The following is an 18,624-nucleotide window of genomic DNA, read 5'->3' as shown; positions in this document are numbered from 1 at the left end:
ATATATGTAGCGCTATAGTAAACTGACTTGTGCTAGGGCCGTTTACTCTACTTTCCTTGGTGGGCTGAGACCACAGATGAGCTCTCTTTCTCAGGGGTAAGCCCTCGCAACGCGGTGGAGGCAAGGGTAAAGTGTAACTGTAACCTGATGCGATAGCACAATGATGGGCGCCAGTTGTTCTTTAACAGTTGAACCAAGAACAATATTTATTGAACAATAGCACATAGATCATTTAGCACATTGATCCACAATGGAGTATAGAACATACACAGCAGCATAAAGGAAGCATATACTCACAGCACGTATAGGCTGAATCCCCACAGGCCAGGGAATATACAGCAGAGAGTAAGTTGACAGCGTGTGATGGGTATTGCCCAGTTTCAGGATATCTTCCAGTGGCAGACTAGGGGAATTCCTATCATCCCTATCTCAACACTTTAGTCCTTACTCCGGGTCAGTAATACCCTGGGATCTTAATCCCTCTAATCTCCTCAGCGGAGCCTTGAGCTGCTCAAATAAATAACCTCTCTATCACTCCTAGAGTGATCTATAAAACGAGTATAGCTGTCTAATTACTAGGGCTGAGGCGCCTAGGGTCGACACTACCCATTCCCTTCCAGCCTGCTTGGTTGGGCTAAAGAAATGGACCCAGAGCACATGGTTCCTAAACCTTTTATACTCTGGCACAGTGCCATCTGGTGTACACTGTGTGAACTGCAGGGGTTACATAAGCACAAGGTCCCCATAAGGACCCACTGAGGTGTCCATATTACTAGGGATGTGCCTGTCTGTAATGTGTAAGGGTGTCTAAGATTTTCACATCCCTACATATATATATATATATATATATATCATGCCAGCTAGTGTTATAGTTATGTATTTGCTATGTTTCTGCATTATTATTCTTTGTACTCATTTCATTCCTTTTGTTTGTGTTACAGTTTTACCTCTCCACTCAGCTCTTTATCTTTTCCACTTGCCTATCCAGTAAAACCTACAGACTTCAGTTCACAGTCTCTTTATTGGAGTGTGGGGAGGATTAGCTGCATGTGGAACTACACACTGCCCCAGGGTAACACATAGGGAGGACAGAACAGTGTGTACTAACAGGACAGATAGTTCTCCTCTCTTATGTGCAATCAGACAGGCAAGGACAGTGTCGGACTGGCCCCCGGGAGACCAGGAAAGTCCCGGTGGGTCGAGGTGTCAGTGGCCCCTCATGCTGATATTTGGCCTATTTCATGGCCATTCCCTATTTCAATGAGAACTAAGTGGCTTAATACATGGAATAATAGATTATAGTATGTAAAGAAAAGAGACTAGGAGAATAGAGGCTGAGTGAGGAGAGGAAGAATAACAATAGTGAGAGTGGCCCCTGGTACAAGGTTTTTGGGTGAACCCCTGGTGTCCCAGTCCGACACTGAGGCAGGCACTTTGTAAACTTAAATTCTTCATCATTCATTAACAAATGCAACAACAATGACAATGATCTGAATGTAACCAGAATGTCTTATTTGAAGTTGAACCAATAAATGTGGAAAAGACTGTCTGCCAATATATCCCTCGTTTTAGCTTACACAGTCACTGTACGGCCATTGTATGGATTTATCATGTTTATACACCATCATGTCTGACATTTAGCCTTATTTACTTAACATATTACATCTGCTGAGCACTGCGTATCTTGACAGCGCTATATAAATAAATGATGATGATGATGAGTGTGCGCTGTCTTGTCCTGTCCCTGCATTACACTGTCCTGTCTTGCAGGAGTTGCATATGTTTGTCAGTTGTCCGGTACAACTATGTTGTGTAGCACCAGGGTCCTAGAGGAACGTTGTTTCCTTTCACTGTGTACTGTACAAACGTATACGGATGAAATGACAATTAACTCAATCTTGACTCTTGACTCTTGACTTTATTTTGTTACATAAATGTGTTGGAATAGTAACTTCATCCAGTAGGGGGCGCTGCAGACGGGCATCAGACCATCGGGTCGGGTCCAGGAGGCAAGTAAGTGGGTCGGGGGTGGGTAGGGGGAACATGCGGGTCAAACTGTGGGTTGTGGGTCAGGTACAGAACTCTACCCCATCCCTTTCATACCGACCATAGATGAAATCCTGATTTATATATATATGACTGGTATGAAAGGGATGAAGTGGTGATCCTGTGGGTGAAATGATTCTTCATGGGGACATCAGTCAGGGCCACAGAAATCAAGTCATCAAGGTCACATTTGTTCTTCTCACAGTAACTAGAAGAGAAGAAACAAAATATAATGAGTATTATGTCATATTCCACTCAGCTCTTTCCCTTTATTAGCAAGTCGTTAATAGGGTCACCTCCTCACCCACATGATACAGACAAATATTATATGAGCCCTTGGGCCTTATTTTCATTTTATGTTAATCGTTTTCAATACGGGTCTGTACAGGCTGCATCTGCCCCGGGCCCACTGATTTGGGGGGTCCAATGAATTTATTGCCCTCCCTACTCCCCTTACAACTGTCACCGCCGCTCCTGCTGCCCTCCTTACCCATGATTCCCTGTTGTTGTACACATAGGGCTGTTCCGCCAGATTTATCAATCTTCTATATTTCTACATCATATGGAACAGACAGAGAGAGAGAAAAGAAGAAAACGTTGTTACTGGTATTCTGCTTGTGCAGAGTAAGGTATTGCTTTCATCCATCCACTGATCTTCCTGGCACGTGTGGAGTTAATGGAGTGATCTTACTGCCATGTCTAGGATTGATGGATTGCTAATTGGCCATTTCTATATTGATTATACTGGCACAGCTGGGGTTAATATTCAGATTTTCCAGTTTCTGTAGTAATTATATTAGCACATCTGATTAGTGATGGGCGCATTTATTCGCCAGGCGCAAAATTGAATTTGCGTGATTCGCCGACAGCGAATAAATTCGCAAAACGCCGGTGTCAAAAAAATTTTTTGTTGAAAAAACGGGCGCCGGCGTCGAAAAAACGGGTGCCGGCGTCATAAATGGGCGCCAGCGTCAAAAACGAGACGACATTTCGCGAATTTTTCGCCGTTTCGCGAATTTCGCGGCAAAGCGCAACGGCACAAATTCGCCCATCACTACATCTGATTATTTTCTTCAGTATAAATGCTGGTTATGGGAGATAGCTCATAGTACAAGTTGATCCAGGGACTGGTCCCATTGCCATTTTGGAGTCAGGAAGGAATTTTTCCCCCTCTGAGGCAAATTGGAGAGGCTTCAGATGGGTTTTTTGCTTTCCTCTGGATCAACTGGCAGTTAGGAAGGATATATATAGACTTAGGGGCACATTTACTTAGCTGGAGTGAAGGATTAGAATGAAAAATACTTCGAATTTCTAAGTATTTTTTTGGCTACTTCGACCATCGAATTGGCTACTTCGACCTTCGACTCGAACTATTCGAACTAAAAATCATTCAACTATTCGACCATCCGATAGTCGAAGTACTGTCTCTTTAAAAAAAACTCTGACTAGCTACTTTGCCAGCTAAAACCTACGGAGCACCAATGTTAGCCTATGGGGACCTTCACCATAGGCTTTCTAGGAAATTTGTGATCGAAGGAAAATCGTTGGATTTGTTAGATTCAAAGGATTTAATCTTTCAATTTTTACTTCAATCGTTCGATCGAACAAAATGCGGTAAATCCTTCGACTTCGATGTCGAAGGATTTTACTTCGATGGTCGAATATCGAGGGTTAATTAACCCTCGATATTCGACCAATAGTAAATGTGCCCCTTAAGGTTGAACTTGATGGACTTGTGACTTTTTTTATCCTAATTTACTATGTTACTGGCATGTCTGGGGTTATTCATTTCCTGTATGATTACACTGACACGTCTAGGGTTAATATGCCATTATCCATTTTACTTAAGGATTAAATTGGTAAATTTGGGGTTAATAGCCCCATTATTAATTTTGTATAGTAATTATATCGGCTTATCTGGGCTGTGTTGTCAGAAAAATGGGTGTTGTATTTAAGGGTGTGGACAAAAAGTGGTCACGGTTTCCAAAACATTTTCAAAGCAGAATAATATGGGCCCATCAATTGGCTTTTTGCTCAGGTCCCATCAAAGCCTTAAAACTGCCCTGGATCTCTACCTGGGAGCAGGGTCGGACTGGGGGGCCTGGGGCCCACCGGGACTCCAGTCCAGGGCCCCCCTAAAGCTCCCCATACTGAGAAAATCTTTTTTTTTTTTTTTTTTAAAAACGAGAATCGGGAGAGGGGATCTGGCCTGGTGGGGGTCCGGGCCCACCGGGTTTTTTCCTGGTGTCCTGCCAGGCCAGTCCGAATAATTGTTCTGAAAAACAGTCACTACTTGGCTATATTAATCAGTTACATTTGAACACAGTGTTGGACTGGGCCACTGGGAAAAACCTCAGCCTTCCCCTCCAGCCCTGGCCTGTATCCCTGCCCCAAGCTCTCCCACTGCTTCCACCCCAAGTTCAATCCCAACTGGACCCAACTCTCAATTTTCTACCTGGACCATCAGACGTAAAAATTAAGGCGAAAGGAGGCCCTTGAGTTCAGCCCCGGCAGGGCCCCCTGACACTAGGGATCACTTATAATGGCAGGGGTCAATTCCACATAGGGGTATATTTATCAAAGAGTGAAGTTAATAGTGAAGTTCCGCCACTAGAGTGAAATTCCGCCACTCTCCATTCATTTCTATGGGATTTTTATAGGCGTATTTATCAAAGGGTGAACTTTCACTTTCCCCCATTGATAAATACGCCTTTCAAAATCCCATATTGAGAGTGGTGGAATTTCACTCTAGTGGCGGAACTTCACTCTTTGATAAATTTACCACTTAGTGTTTATTTACCAGAACTGCCCCCCCCCCAGAGGTTGTTGCCCTCTCCCCAGAACATCAGATGATTAAAACAGAAAGCAGAGGCTTATGGCTATTCACACGTTGCCCCACACATCGGGCAAAATGTGTTAAGAGGTAAGTGTGGCCTCAAATATAACCAGTTCTTCTCATCATAGGTACTCACCTGGGGATTTTTGGGGGTTTTCTTGCTTTTTTTACAGCACTCTGTTAAGAGAGAAAGAAATGTTAATTGCATCAATAGAAATTACTAATTAGTAACAGCTGCTATTTGTCTATATGACAGACATGAGGATACCAAGGTTTATGTCAGTAAGAAATTCCTGTGTTGGGAGGTAAGTGTGACCCAAATAAAACAGGTTCTACTCAACCTATGTCTCCTGAACGCGCCAATACCAAATATATATATAGTTTTATGGAGATTTCTCACTTGTATAGATCAAAACTCCAAGCAGTACACAACCACAGCTTTCATGTAGTGAGCTTTAACACCCAAAGGAGGCTCCAATTCTTTTAGCTTTTAGCATTCAAATATGGTTTTGCTGATCCACCTGAATATAGAAGACTTTGGAGCTCCTTTCTTCTTACCCAAAAGAGTGTGAAGAGATGTTCCATTTTTTTTTTTTAAATCTTTGGTACGATCAATATATGTATGAATTCATCTGCAAACATCCTGTGTATGAAGCCTTTCTTCTTCCTCACTCCTGGGATCAGGTAAGAAAGATGGTAGAATAAGCTCTGAATTACTATTAGAGTGGGTATTAACCTTTGGTCTGAAAAAGGGTAATGACTACTGTCTGGAAAAAACAGTGCATGGAGGATCTACACCTAGACTTTGAAGTTCTCCAACTCGATGAGTTGAGGTGATAGCTGGGAGCAGTTAAATTCCAAGTCAGGAATTTAACTGAAACATCAACTAGATGGAGAATGACCTCTACGTATGTTAAGAACCAAATTAAGGTCCCAGGAAGGAGCGAAGGACCTTATTGTAGTCTTCAGGTTTGAAATGGCTTTAAGAAATGTTCTCTCTATAGGAGTCTAATGACAGAAAAAGATGATGAATCTAAAATCTGGACTTGCAATGTGTAAGGGGCCAAGCCCTTGTCAAATCCCTGTTGGAGGAACTGAAGAATAACTGGCACACCAAAGCCCTGTGGATGTTTGGAGTGAGTGCTACACCACTTTTGAAAAGCATTTCAATGTTTGAAATAAGCACATGATGTGGAACTTTTCCTGGACTACTGTAGGTCTTTATAACTTCTGGGGTAAACCCCTGGTTCTCCAATATCATGTTATCAATCTTCAAGCTGTTATTTTCAGTTTGGCCAATACCTGACAATGGAGGTGATCTTGTGTAAGGTGACCCTCGCTCTGTGGAAAAATTCAAAATCCCCCTTGAGACAACCTGAGAAGATCTGAAAAAACAGACTCTCCTTGGCAAGAAAGGGCAGTATGACTATGACGGGGTCCTGTTTTATCCTCTGAATGACCCTTGGAATAATAGGGGTTGTAGGATAAAGGTAAGCTAGATTGAATGACCATGTTATCGACATTGCATCCAAGAAGGTGGGTCTGTCCCTGCGGTTCAATGAACTCACTAAATTAATCTCTGCCCAATCAAGAAGCTTGGAATAAAGAATCATCAGGTGAGAAGATCTGGTTTCCCCTTGACGTTTCAGATAAGATACTGTAGTCTGATTGAATGCAGACCATTTTGTCCTGAATCTGGTGATGCAGGCCCAGAAGGGCTTTTTCAAACTGCCTCGAGCTCTCTTAAATACAATGAACATCTCTTGTCCTTCACTGGAAGACCTTGTTCTTTGTAGTTCTGCATGTGAGCACCACAGCCTGTTAAAGAAGCATCTGTGGTGATTACAAGTTGATGGACTTTCTGAAAGGAAGTTTGCTTCAAGAGATTCTGAGGATGTCAACCACCAAAGGAGGGATGATCTAGTTTCTTTGGATACAACAATAATCTGATCTAGAGAATCGTTCTCCATGTTCCACTTGGTAAATATCTCTGACTGAAGAGTTCTGGTATGAGCTCTTGCCTACGGATCTGCCTCTATAGTAGATGTCATTAATCCCCAAAGCTGCATTGCTTGCTGAACAGAAACCAACGGATAATGCAGAACCTGTCTGATTTCCTTTGTTAACTTGGAAATTTTTACCGGAGGAAGAAATATTTTCATCTGTGAAGAGTCTATGATAAGGCCAAGAAACTTTACCCTGGTAGATGGTACCACGTTTGACTTAACCAGCCATCCTAGAGATGTAAGAGTCTGCATAACTAGGTCTTTGTGTTCCAACATTTACTGCCTGGAGAAAGCCTTTAGCAACCAATTGTCGAGATTAGGCACGATAAAGACCCCTCTTTGCCTTATTGCAGCTACTGCTGTAACAATGACTTTTGTGAATACCCTTGGAGTGGTAGAGATTCCAAAGGGTAACACCCTAAAATTAAGATGAACCACTGAGTCCTCCATGGTCACTGTTACGCTTAAAAACTGCCAGCTTGCTGGATGGATAGGGATATGAAAATAAGCATTTGTGTCATGAACTACCTCCGGTGTGAGGTTGGCAAGTAGGAGCCTATGTGCTGCATATACAAGATCATGTGTATAGTTGGCTTGATGAAAAGGCAGAGGCCTTATGATAGTGAGCAAATCATATTTAATCATGACCAGTGATTGAGGACGAAAGGCAAAAGTCTTTAAGTGGGAAAGGATCAGGCAAGGGGGCAACCAAGAGCAGGTCCATGAAGCAGGCAGTGGTCGAGACAGGCAGCAATCAAGTGTCCGTGGAGCAGGCAGAAGTCAAAACGGAGATATACAGATCCAAAGTAACCATAAGATCATCTCGGCCAATAATACTTGTTGCGAACCTTATTGGCTATATGCAAAAATGAGTTTTGAGGATGAACTGGTTCAGGTATCTGAGATCTATGATCATCCTGAGCTTTCCTCCAGCTTTGGGAACAAGAAAAATTCAGGAATAAACCACTCTTCCTCTTTCTGCCATAGGAACCTTAGGAGCTCCAGTGCTTCCAAGTCTAGATACTCTTGAATATAGGTCTGAAGATGACAAACATTTTCCTTTACTGCAGTGAGGCAATACCTGTGAATGCGTTGCTTACAAAATTGTATGCAATACTCTCTCATATTATCTATAAGACCCAGACATCTAAGGTTATGGTTGCCCAATGATGATACAAATTCTGAAGTCTTACACCCAAAGGGCATAGAGGTCTGTAGTCAGAAATCTTGTTTTTATATTGTTTCAGACTTTTGCTAAGGCTTTAATGAATAGGGTCTAGATCCAGAAGGTCTAGATAGTTGAGAACATCTGTCAGGCTCCCTGTGTCTGTACCTGATTCTTGATCTGTACCGGTTGTTAGTAGGAGATTGTCTTGTGTATGGATAAAAGGAGGAGCCATATTTTCAATGATTTTCTCTAGTCCTGAGTCAAAGAGTTTTCCATGCTCACACAGAAAACCACAGAGGGAATTCTTAGAGGCAACATATGTGGACCAAACCTTAAGCCAGAGAGCTCATTGATCAATGAAGATAAGGTCAATGCACTTCGTCAGAGCTTAGGAACTTCCAAGGAAGCATTGCAAAGGAAGTCTGAGGCAAGCCTAATGGTAGACACCATATCCAGGAGTGTATCCCTGTCTATCCCACCTTCAATATCTTTTTTAAAGTTAGACAACCAACACTAAGGGGTATATTAATCAAAATCCCATAGAAATGAATGGAGAGTGGTGGAATTTCACTCTAGAGGACTGTGGCTCTCTCTAACTACACTTTCAGTGTTCTAGCTACTGAAACAAAAGCAAGTGTCGGATTTACTATGGCAGACCCTATCATATAGAGTCGGAGTGCACACTCAGCACGACAATCTAAGGGATCCTTGAGTCCAGACGCATCTTCCACAGGGATTGTAGTCCTGTTAGTAAGCAAACACACTGGAATATCGACCGTTGGTGGTTCAAACCAATGTTAATATCAGAATCCTTTAATGGAAACATAAATTTGAACCTCTTAGAAAAATCAGGTTTCTTCCCTGGATTTTTCCATTCTTGAAAAGATAACTCCTGCCGAGAAGTATTAAATGAAAACTTATTGGGCTTTTTTTTGATGAAAAAAAAAGACAAACTATCATTTTTTTTCAAACCCAGATTTTTCTCTTCCTTATTCACTGTTTTTATTCACTGCTTCTCTATAGCACAAAGAAAGAAATCTTACTTCTCCTGATTATCAGACCCAGGAGAAGACAACTCAGACTCCAGATCAGATAAAGTCGGGTGGAGACTTATTTTCATGCATTTACATCCGACTTTTCCAACACCATCCGTTTTTATCTTGTAGGATGAAGAGGCAGCATGCAGCGTTCACGTCTGACAGTTGTGTTTTGTTGGATTGAAATTTTTACATGTAGTTTATGCATCTGATTTTTGTGCCAGTCCCATTATATTTTAACCCAGGAGATGTGCTTTGTCACTCCGACACCATCCTACAAAAGTGCTCGTGGAGTTCAGCCCTAAGTCTCACAGGAGTTACAACCTGGCAGTGAACAAAACTGCAAATTGAACCAGGAACCTGTTCCCAATATATAGGAACACAAATAAGACAGGCCCCCAAATCTCTCTGCTTTGTTACATATAAAAGGTGATAAATATATGTGCTACCTCACTGGTTTCCTCTCCACCTGGGAAGAGAAATGCTCCACCTACCCACAGACTGTAGAATCATCACATCTCCCAGCATTAGGACTGCAGAGTATAGTAGGGGAAGTGAGGCTCCATGAATAGGAGAATACTCAGCCAGCAAGTCCAGCACCAGAAAGCGGATCAGCCTGTGCATCCAGGCTCCTACCAATAACATCACCACTAGGGCCGGGCCAAGGCAAAGCTGTCATTACCCCCCCAATTCTCCATCACCCTCCTGTCAACCCTCCTTCACCCTCTCCATTGTCCACCCCGCTTGCTGCTTCTTTCTAATACCGGATGTGGTGTCGGTGAAGGTCGCACCGCGCAACTGCTTCTTGCTCTGGATTTGTGCGTAAAGAACAGTGAGGTCCTGTACTATGTGGAGCTCACGGCTGAGCAACGTTGAATACAAATCAGTGGCTCAAGGCGTTGGCAAGAAGAGGCAATGCTGACTGTGCCCACTCTTCTACCTACCCCTAGTTCCAGCCTTGATCACCACAGCTACAACAGAGCACCCCACAAGAGAGACACTTGTAGCAGGTAAAGACAATGGAGGAAACACATCCCCTGAGGGACCCACTCTCAAGTAGTGCTCAATGGCCTTCAAACCCCTACAGGTCTAGTTCTTCACCCATGTCTGGGCCATCCAAAACTCTTCCAGAAATGGGGGACAGAAAAAAACATTACGTTGGGGGGGGAATTTGTAGAGGAGGCTCCGACTTGTTAATTGTTTAACTGATTCCTGTCCAAACAGCACGACAAGTAAACTAACTCACTTGTGCTGCCTGAAGACGTAAAGGGAAACGGATATTATTTTCTTATCTGCTATTCAATTTTTTACTGTTATTAGGAAAACAATGAGGAAAAGACATTATTGCATCAGTGGAAACCGTGATTAAGTGGTTAATACCCCCAGATTGGATTTTTTGCATGTAGATATTCACATACCCACTAACATTCTAATATGGCCCTTACACCCACATCTCCCTTAACCACCTCCCTGTCATGTTCCTGCCCTGGGAAAAGTGACAGTTTTCAGGTAAAAGATGTGTTTGTGTTTGATACTTACTGCGCTTACAGGTGTACCAACAGTAGCAGACAACACACATAAGAATAGCAACAGCAGCGGTAACAGCGACTAATCGTAGAATATGATGGGCTGCCCAGCAGCCTACTGGAGGGAAAAAAGAGAAGGTGAATGAGTCAATGAAATGCTGAATTGCCCACATTACATACAGTACAAGCTGTGCCCCTTTGCCCCACAGCGCCCCCATCCTGCCCCTACATTCAACTGCAGCTTCTTCTCACTTTCCCTGTACTGTACATAAGTATTGTGACTCCTGCAGCTCCAGTTTCTCTCTATAAAGTGTTATTCCAACTGAAGAGTTTGTTAGTTAAAGCGATACTGACACTTTCCTATAAAAATCATAGGAACGTGTCAGTATAAAGTATGTGCCGGAATATTTTGCTTCAAATCGCCTCTGTGCAAATTTAGTGACGCTGGGGGCGGAGCGATCCTTCCATAGGCTAATTACCAATGAAAACAGGACTTGAGCCTATGGAAGGATGGCTCCGCCCCCAGCCCAGCATCACGGAAGCAAGTCAAGCAACACAGAAGATCCGTTAGAAGTGTGAGCGGTTGGCTGCGCAAAGGTGCGTAGGGCTGGGAGCGGCTTTGAGGCAAAATATTCGGGGTGCAGCATTTACTTCATACTGACACGTTCCTGGGATTTTTACATGTCAGTATGGCTTTAAACTCCCAGGTAATTATCTAGACACGCAGCTAATGCTCAAACTGAGAAGCTAAAATGTATATACCAAACTGCAGATTAGCTAAAACGCAACCACACAGGTCCGGACAGTGACTCGGCCCTCTTTACACTGTCTCATCCAACTTTATATACAAAGATCAAAACATCATCAGCATATTTGATTCAGTTTCATAGGTAAGTACATCACATATTTAATTATTGCTTATTTCTCATTGGGCTTTTTTTTTTTATACCGACATTATCTCAGTGCCTAAAAGAAACTAAAAAAATCAAGAAAACGCAGACTTATAATATCTCTGAGACACTGAGCTGTTTTCATGATCTGTGTTTCAATGTCCTTGATAGTTGATAAGAACCACATACCAAAGCAAACACTTTCTGTTGCTATTTTCCAAATTAATGCAATTAAGATTTAAAGGAGAACTAAAGCCTAACTAAAGAAGTAGCTAAAAATGTTGTACATGATGTTTTGTGCTTCTGTACAAGCCCAAGGCAACCACAGCCCTTTAGCAGTAAAGATCTGTGTCTCCAAAGATGCCCCAGTAGCTCCCCATCTTCTTTTCTGCTGATTCACTGCACATGCTCTGTGCTGCTGTCACTTACTGAGCTTAGGGAGCCACTCACAATATACAGTACACATAGAATAGAAATGTCACACTATAAGGCTGATTAGTAATTAATACACATAATTACTACATTGAAATGACGCAGGGGGCGTGGCTGCGAGGTGGAGAATGGCCGCTTAGTGTTTGAGCTCCCAACACCACCCGAGAATTAAGCCGTTATAATCGTTAAACAACCCCATGGACGCGCTTAAGATATAATAAAAGCCCTCTTACCCGCAAGTTGGAAAGGTGAAGGTTAACAGCCGCTGAACGAGTGCCTGGGCGGAGGTGTTAAACCCGTATCCCCGGAGCGGCCCATGGAGACGCCGACAGGGGGGTGCTGGCACTGAGTCTGAGACTGAGGCAGTGAGTCTCGGATCACGAGTCCGGAGTCCCGAAGCGGGGCCGAGCGAAGGAGTTGGCGCCGATGCTGGTGCTGGTGCTGTGAGCCGACGCGGCACCGGGTTTGCTGGGGTGAACTCCACGTGGGCGGGTGCTCTTGTTTGTCATATCAGGACGCCGTAGAGACGGCTTCGCTCACGGCCACTGAAGTGGCAATAGTCGGACTGAACCCGAGTGGGTTGCTCACCCCCCTCATCTCTCTGGGGCCATTGATGCTCAACCCCTCATCCTGCCGCGACCATTTGCCATAGTAGTGGCCACCAAATCTCTTAAATTTCTCAATCTATCCTCAACACATCTTTCCCTGAGCTGGCTGACAGGCAGTTTCGGAAGGAAACGGTCAGAGAGGACAAACAACAGCTGAAGCAGAACTACTCGATGAGGTGTATTATCATTATCATTATTATCATTATTTCATATAAATGAGGAGAGCTGCCAAGGTCGTGTTGATACCGAAGTTGGGGCCGGTTACTTAAGGTGAGCTGGGAGCTGGGAATTGCCGGGCTTTGCCGATTATCTTTGGATTTAGGATACCTAGGCAACTGGCAAACTAGTGAGTCACACAGTCAGACTCTAGAGGGGTGATAATTAATCTCCGTGTCAGCCATTGACATATGAACATTCAACTGTTAACAAGTTAACAAGGCTGCATAGTAAGCCGTATCAACATGGGGAAATCACACAGACAAAAAGGAGATAAAGTTGATAAAGTAATTGACACCCCAGTTAAACCCAAATCGCGACCACCAACAACTAAAGAAATAGCTCCTCTATTTTTTAAGCAAAAACCTGACCGTAGGACCCCTAAGATGGCGTCTAGGGATAATGCAGAGGAGGAGACTGCTCACTCCCTAAGAGATCATTCTGATACTGACAGTGAGTCAGGGGTAGATCACGAGGAGCACGATTTACAATCGTACATTGCACAATTACCCTCCAAATCTGATTTAAGAGAGATGTTCCAGGAGATGACAAGATCTATTAAAGAAGATATCCAAGATATTAAAAAAGATATTGTGGCCCTTGCAGAACGGACCGATAACTTGGAAACAAACATCGATAAGGTCGTTAGTCACCAAAAGTCAATGCAAAAACATATTAAAGAGCAAGATAATAAAATATCCGAATTGCATAGACTGCTAGAGGATCAGGAAAATAGAAGCAGACGAAACAATATCAGAATAAGGGGGGTTCCCGAGTCAATAACAAATGACGGGATACAACCAGTGATACTTCATATCTTCAACAATCTCTTGAAAAGAGAGCCAATTTCAGAGATAAAGATTGATAGAGCACATCGGGTGAAAAAAGCAAAAGCTGCCCCTCTAAATGCACCTCGTGATATCCTGTGTTGTCTGCACAACTTTTCCATTAAAGAGGAGATCCTACAGAAAGCCAGAGAAGCAAGCGACATTTGCTATGAAGACAATACAATAAAACTCTTTCAAGATCTATCAAGGCAAACTTTACTTAAAAGGAAAAAGCTGAAACCACTGACTGATGTACTAAGAGGAAAAAATATACTTTATAAATGGGGATTTCCCTTCTCTCTCACGGTGGTCAAGGATGGGACAACAGTAACTATCAGGTCACCGGCCGATACCGGAAATTTTCTGAGAAAACTTAAGTTACCTTTGATTGATCTACCTGGTTGGTCAAACGACGAGGATCCAGCAGCTGAGACTACTATTGATCTACAAGAAGAGTGGAGTCGGGCACAGGGTCCCAAGAGAACCTTGGACAGCACAAGATCTACACGAGGAACAACAAGATCAACCAAAGAATGATTTCATAATATTCTTGGAAACATCTCTTTAGATCTCAACAGTCCACGGGGCTAAAGAGAGTCAACGAGCTTAAAGATCATTTTAGAAGAGAACTTTAAATAGCTGAGACCTGGACTAGACAATGATATCTCTTCGTGATCGCAGCGGGAGGACTGCAATCTTCAAGAACTGATAAGTACTTAAAAAACTGCAGAGCATGGGCTTAATGAATTTTTTTCTTTGTTCCCTTTTTTTTTTTTTCTTTTTTTTTTCTGGTATAGGTTTATTATGATATGTGGCATACTGTTTATTTGATATATTGCTGGTTAAGAGAGGCTTAAAACTAAGGGAAACATAGCAGGGACTCTATCAGGCTCAACTTGTGGAAAGAGGATGAAGGGTTGTCACTCAATATTTAAATTCCATACTTGACGGCTTTTCTTTCTTTCTCGGGGGGTAAAAATACTGGGAAGACCAATCCACCACCTCAAATAATCCACTATCCCCCACATGAAGGTGCTAGTCACCTCTCCCGCCGCAAAAAATTTGTATTCTGGGGAACTAGACCCCACTATCCAAATGCGGCTTAAAATCTCCTTTATACCCTTTCTCTCCCTACAACCTCTTCCCTATATCTGGGGGCCTAAAACACTGCCAATATTGTATAAGATAAACGGGTTTACAATGCTACAAAAGGTATACATATATTGGAGCTATCCAGTAGAAGGCAGTAAAGCAAACTGCTTAAACAATAAGTTTTCATGACTGATAAAAAATGCTTAGAATGCGCAGTGATCTCATTTAATGTGAATGGGATCAATGAAAGGATGAAGAGAACCCACATTTTATCTGAATGTAAAAAATACCAAGCGAAAATAATATTGATACAAGAATCGCACTTTAAGGAGAACCATGTTCCATCTCTAAGAACAAAGCTCTATCCCCTTGTTTATGCAAGTAACAATCCAGTACAGAAATCACGGGGGGTGCTCATACTTATCCACAAGGATCTCCCCTTTAAGTACATAAATTCGATCTCAGATGCAGAGGGTAGATTTATTATAATAAAAGGGAAAATACTGAACCAAGTGTACACCATCGCTAACGTTTACGTTCCAAATTCTGGGCAAGTTGCATATATAAAACAATTCTTAGAGGTTTTGGATAATTTTAGAGATGGGACTGTAATCCTAGGTGGTGATTTTAATTTATCTCTAAATCCACTGACAGATTCTTCCTCTAAGAGGAGTAGTGTCTCTTATAGTGGAATTAGGGAAGTAAAACAGAGATTAAGTGAGATGTCCTTAGTTGACATATGGAAAGCTTTAAATCCCCTAAAGAGAGACTACACATATTATTCCAAGGTTTATAATGTGTATACCAGAATAGATTTGGTTTTTGTTTCTCAGAAGTGGCTACATCTATTCTCTAGATCAGATATTGGGATCTCCTTACACTCGGATCACTCCCCAGTAATAACACATTTTATAATACCCTATTCCTTGAAACCTGAGTTTAATTGGAGATTGAACGATTATTTACTGCATTCAAAAACTAGAAGAGATCTTATTAGTTCTTGGATAAGTGATATTGTTCAATTGAATAAGGGTACAGATATCCTTCCCACCACACTTTGGGAGACACTTAAATGCGTTTTAAGGGGACATCTGATCTCTTTAGGTGCTAATCTAAAAAGAGAAAAGAGAAATGAGATCACTGTCTTACTAAAAGAAATAGCATCCTTAGAACAGGCCCATAAAGAATCGTTAGCCCAAAAAACTTTTGCCACCCTGGAGAGCAGAAGGCTCAAACTAAAATCTCTCCTTGACCAAAAAACCCAGAAGGCCTACTTAAGTAGTAAGCAAAAATACTACGAATTGAACGACAAGAGCACCAAACATTTTGCTAGAACGTTGAAATTGTTACAACCACAAACACATATTACATCCATCGTAGATAAAAATAATATTCCACAATGTAGCACTAGGGGTATTGCTGAAACATTTCAAGCATATTATCAGGCACTTTATAAACTTAAACCCCGATATAATTCTGAACAAACAAAGGGAAAAATTGAAAAGTTTGTGGAGGAGGCGAATCTCCCAAAATTAACCTTGGAACAAGCAGCAGCCCTAGATGTACCTTTCTCTTTAGCAGAGATAGAAAATTGTATTACCTCACTGCCTAATGGGAAAAGTCCTGGACCTGATGGTTATACAGTACTATTCTACAAAGTTTTTTTAAAAGATATCTCTCCGCATCTACTGGAATATTTTAATTCTATAAATAATGTTACGAAATTTCACCCCCAGGCTCAAGAAGCCCACATCACCCTAATTCCGAAACCAGATAAAGACCCACAATTATGCTCGAGTTACAGGCCTATTTCCTTAATAAATGTGGATCTAAAAATTTATGCAAAAATCATAAGCAATAGATTAAAAGAATATCTTTCAGAATTAGTTCATCAGGACCAAACTGGATTCATACCCAAAAGACAGGGAAAGGAGAACACTGCTAAGGTCATCTCATTAATAAAGTACTCTCAAGAGGAAATATACCAACCCTTCTACTGACTATGGATGCGGAGAAGGCCTTTGATCGGGTCTCTTGGTCTTTCCTAGGAGAAACCTTAAAGGGCCTGGGTTTAGGAAACATTACTATACAAAGAATTATGGCATTATACGACAACCCTACTGCAAAATTAAAGGTAAATGGTTCACTATCATCTAAGGTTCAAATATCCAACGGGACTAGACAAGGGTGCCCACTTTCCCCAATTCTGTTTGTGTTTGTAATGGAATCTCTCCTTGCCCATATTAGGAGAAACCCAAACATACACGGGTTACAGATAGAAGGGAAAGAACATAAGTGTATCGCTTTTGCGGATGACTTGTTATTGTGTATTTCGGACCCCTTTACTTCTCTCCCAAATATAGTGGCCATATTGAAAACATTTGGGGAAGTTTCAAATTTTAAAGTTAACTATGCAAAATCGGAAATCTTAAATATTAATATTCCAGTAAGATCATTCTCATTGATACAACAAAATTTCCCATTTAAATGGGCGAATAGCGCTATTAAATATTTAGGCGTTCGAATTCAATCTGACTTAAATAAAATATATCATGATAACTATGACCCTCTAGTGACAACACTTCAAAATCAATTAGACAAATGGGACAAATTGCAACTTTCTTGGTTTGGTAGGATACATGCAATTAAAATGATTTTACTACCAAAAATTTTGTACCTTTTCCAGGTACTACCAATATTTTTGCCCCAGTCCTTCTTTATATCCATAAAGTCTATGTTAATCAGATTCATATGGGGGGGTAAAAACCCTAGATTGAAATATCATCTCCTAACCCAGCCCAAAAACAAAGGTGGGCTTGGATTACCAGATATATTTCTATATTATATAGCAGTTCACTTAGAACGGATCTATGGCTGGGCTAATGATAAAGTAAAGAAGGACTGGTGCACCCTGGAACAGGCATTTATCCCTTACCCTATCGAAAACACTTTGTGGGTTGAGAACGAGAGTTCCCTTAAAGAACTGTTAAAGCACCCACTTATAGGGGCAACTTTGAGGGTCTGGTTAAGAAATAGAGATAAATACCAACTTACTATCCGGCCATACTATCTTCAACCTTTAATGTATAACCCCAACTTCGTGCCAAGCATGGAAAGGGGTTCCTTTAATAGGTGGAATATGTGGGATAACAGAAAAACAAGAATGGGTGACCTATTTATAACTAATAAATTGATACCATTATCTGACATGCAAAAACGATGGGGTTGTCATCCAAGAGACAATTGGGGATATAACCAACTCCTTGGGTACACTCAAGCAAACAAAGCACCAAAGAAGTTATTAAATTGGAACAGACCGGCAACTAGCTGGGAACAAATACTTATAACATCACCTGCGGTCGAAAAAGTTCTAGCAAAATCATATAAAATCCTCTTAAACTCTCAGGCCTATCCTTTATCTAAAAACACTTTTTGTAGCGCATGGGATAAAGAGTTAAACATTACTACATCCGATTATACGTGGGAATTAGTATTTAAATCAATTCATAAATCATCAAGAGCTTCGAGGATTAGGGAGGCCTCGTATAAATTGGTCACCAGATGGCACCTTACTCCGGCCAAATTGAACAAAATTTCTTCGAAATTGATTATTAATTGTTGGCGATGTATGGAACATAAGGGAACACACGAACACATTTGGCTGACTTGTCCAATTTTAACCACATATTGGGAAGAAATTATTCATGTAATAAATGTGGTTACAAAAAGTGATTTTAGATCTAACAATTATGCGCTAATTCTGCTGAATATTATGCCCAGCTCTGAAAGGGTAGTAACCGATTCTCTCACCATTCACTTACTTCACTCAGCTAAAGCAATGATACCCCTAAAATGGAAATCTACCAGTCCTCCAACGTTCTCCGAATGGGTAACAAAAGTAGAAGAAATCAGGAGGTTGGAAGAATTGTCCCATATTATA

The 18,624-nt window shown here is 41.6% G+C and overlaps 1 protein-coding gene across 2 annotated transcripts in view; it reads right to left on the bottom strand.

Moving 5' to 3' along the window:
- Window positions 1-1,898: 1,898 nt before the first annotated feature.
- LOC108699447 (erythroid membrane-associated protein) overlaps window positions 1,899-18,624 on the bottom strand; it is a 37,130-nt gene continuing 20,404 nt past the window's right edge. The window contains exons 6-9 of one of the 2 annotated variants that reach the window (XM_018231532.2): window positions 10,633-10,737; window positions 5,019-5,059; window positions 2,537-2,599; window positions 1,899-2,254 (exon numbers count right to left, since the gene is read on the bottom strand). In XM_018231532.2, the coding sequence (XP_018087021.1) occupies window positions 2,246-2,254; window positions 2,537-2,599; window positions 5,019-5,059; window positions 10,633-10,737 (218 nt within the window). In that variant the 3' untranslated portion in view covers window positions 1,899-2,245. The remainder of the gene's footprint in view (window positions 2,255-2,536; window positions 2,600-5,018; window positions 5,060-10,632; window positions 10,738-18,624) is intronic. The other variant, XM_041573722.1, reaches the window with a different exon arrangement.

The sequence above is a fragment of the Xenopus laevis genome, chromosome 8L (assembly GCF_017654675.1).
Source record: "Xenopus laevis strain J_2021 chromosome 8L, Xenopus_laevis_v10.1, whole genome shotgun sequence".
Classification (NCBI taxonomy): Eukaryota; Metazoa; Chordata; class Amphibia; order Anura; family Pipidae; genus Xenopus; species Xenopus laevis.
The sequence above is the reverse complement of the archived record's forward strand: the minus strand, read 5'-3'. Positions and strand labels throughout refer to the sequence as shown.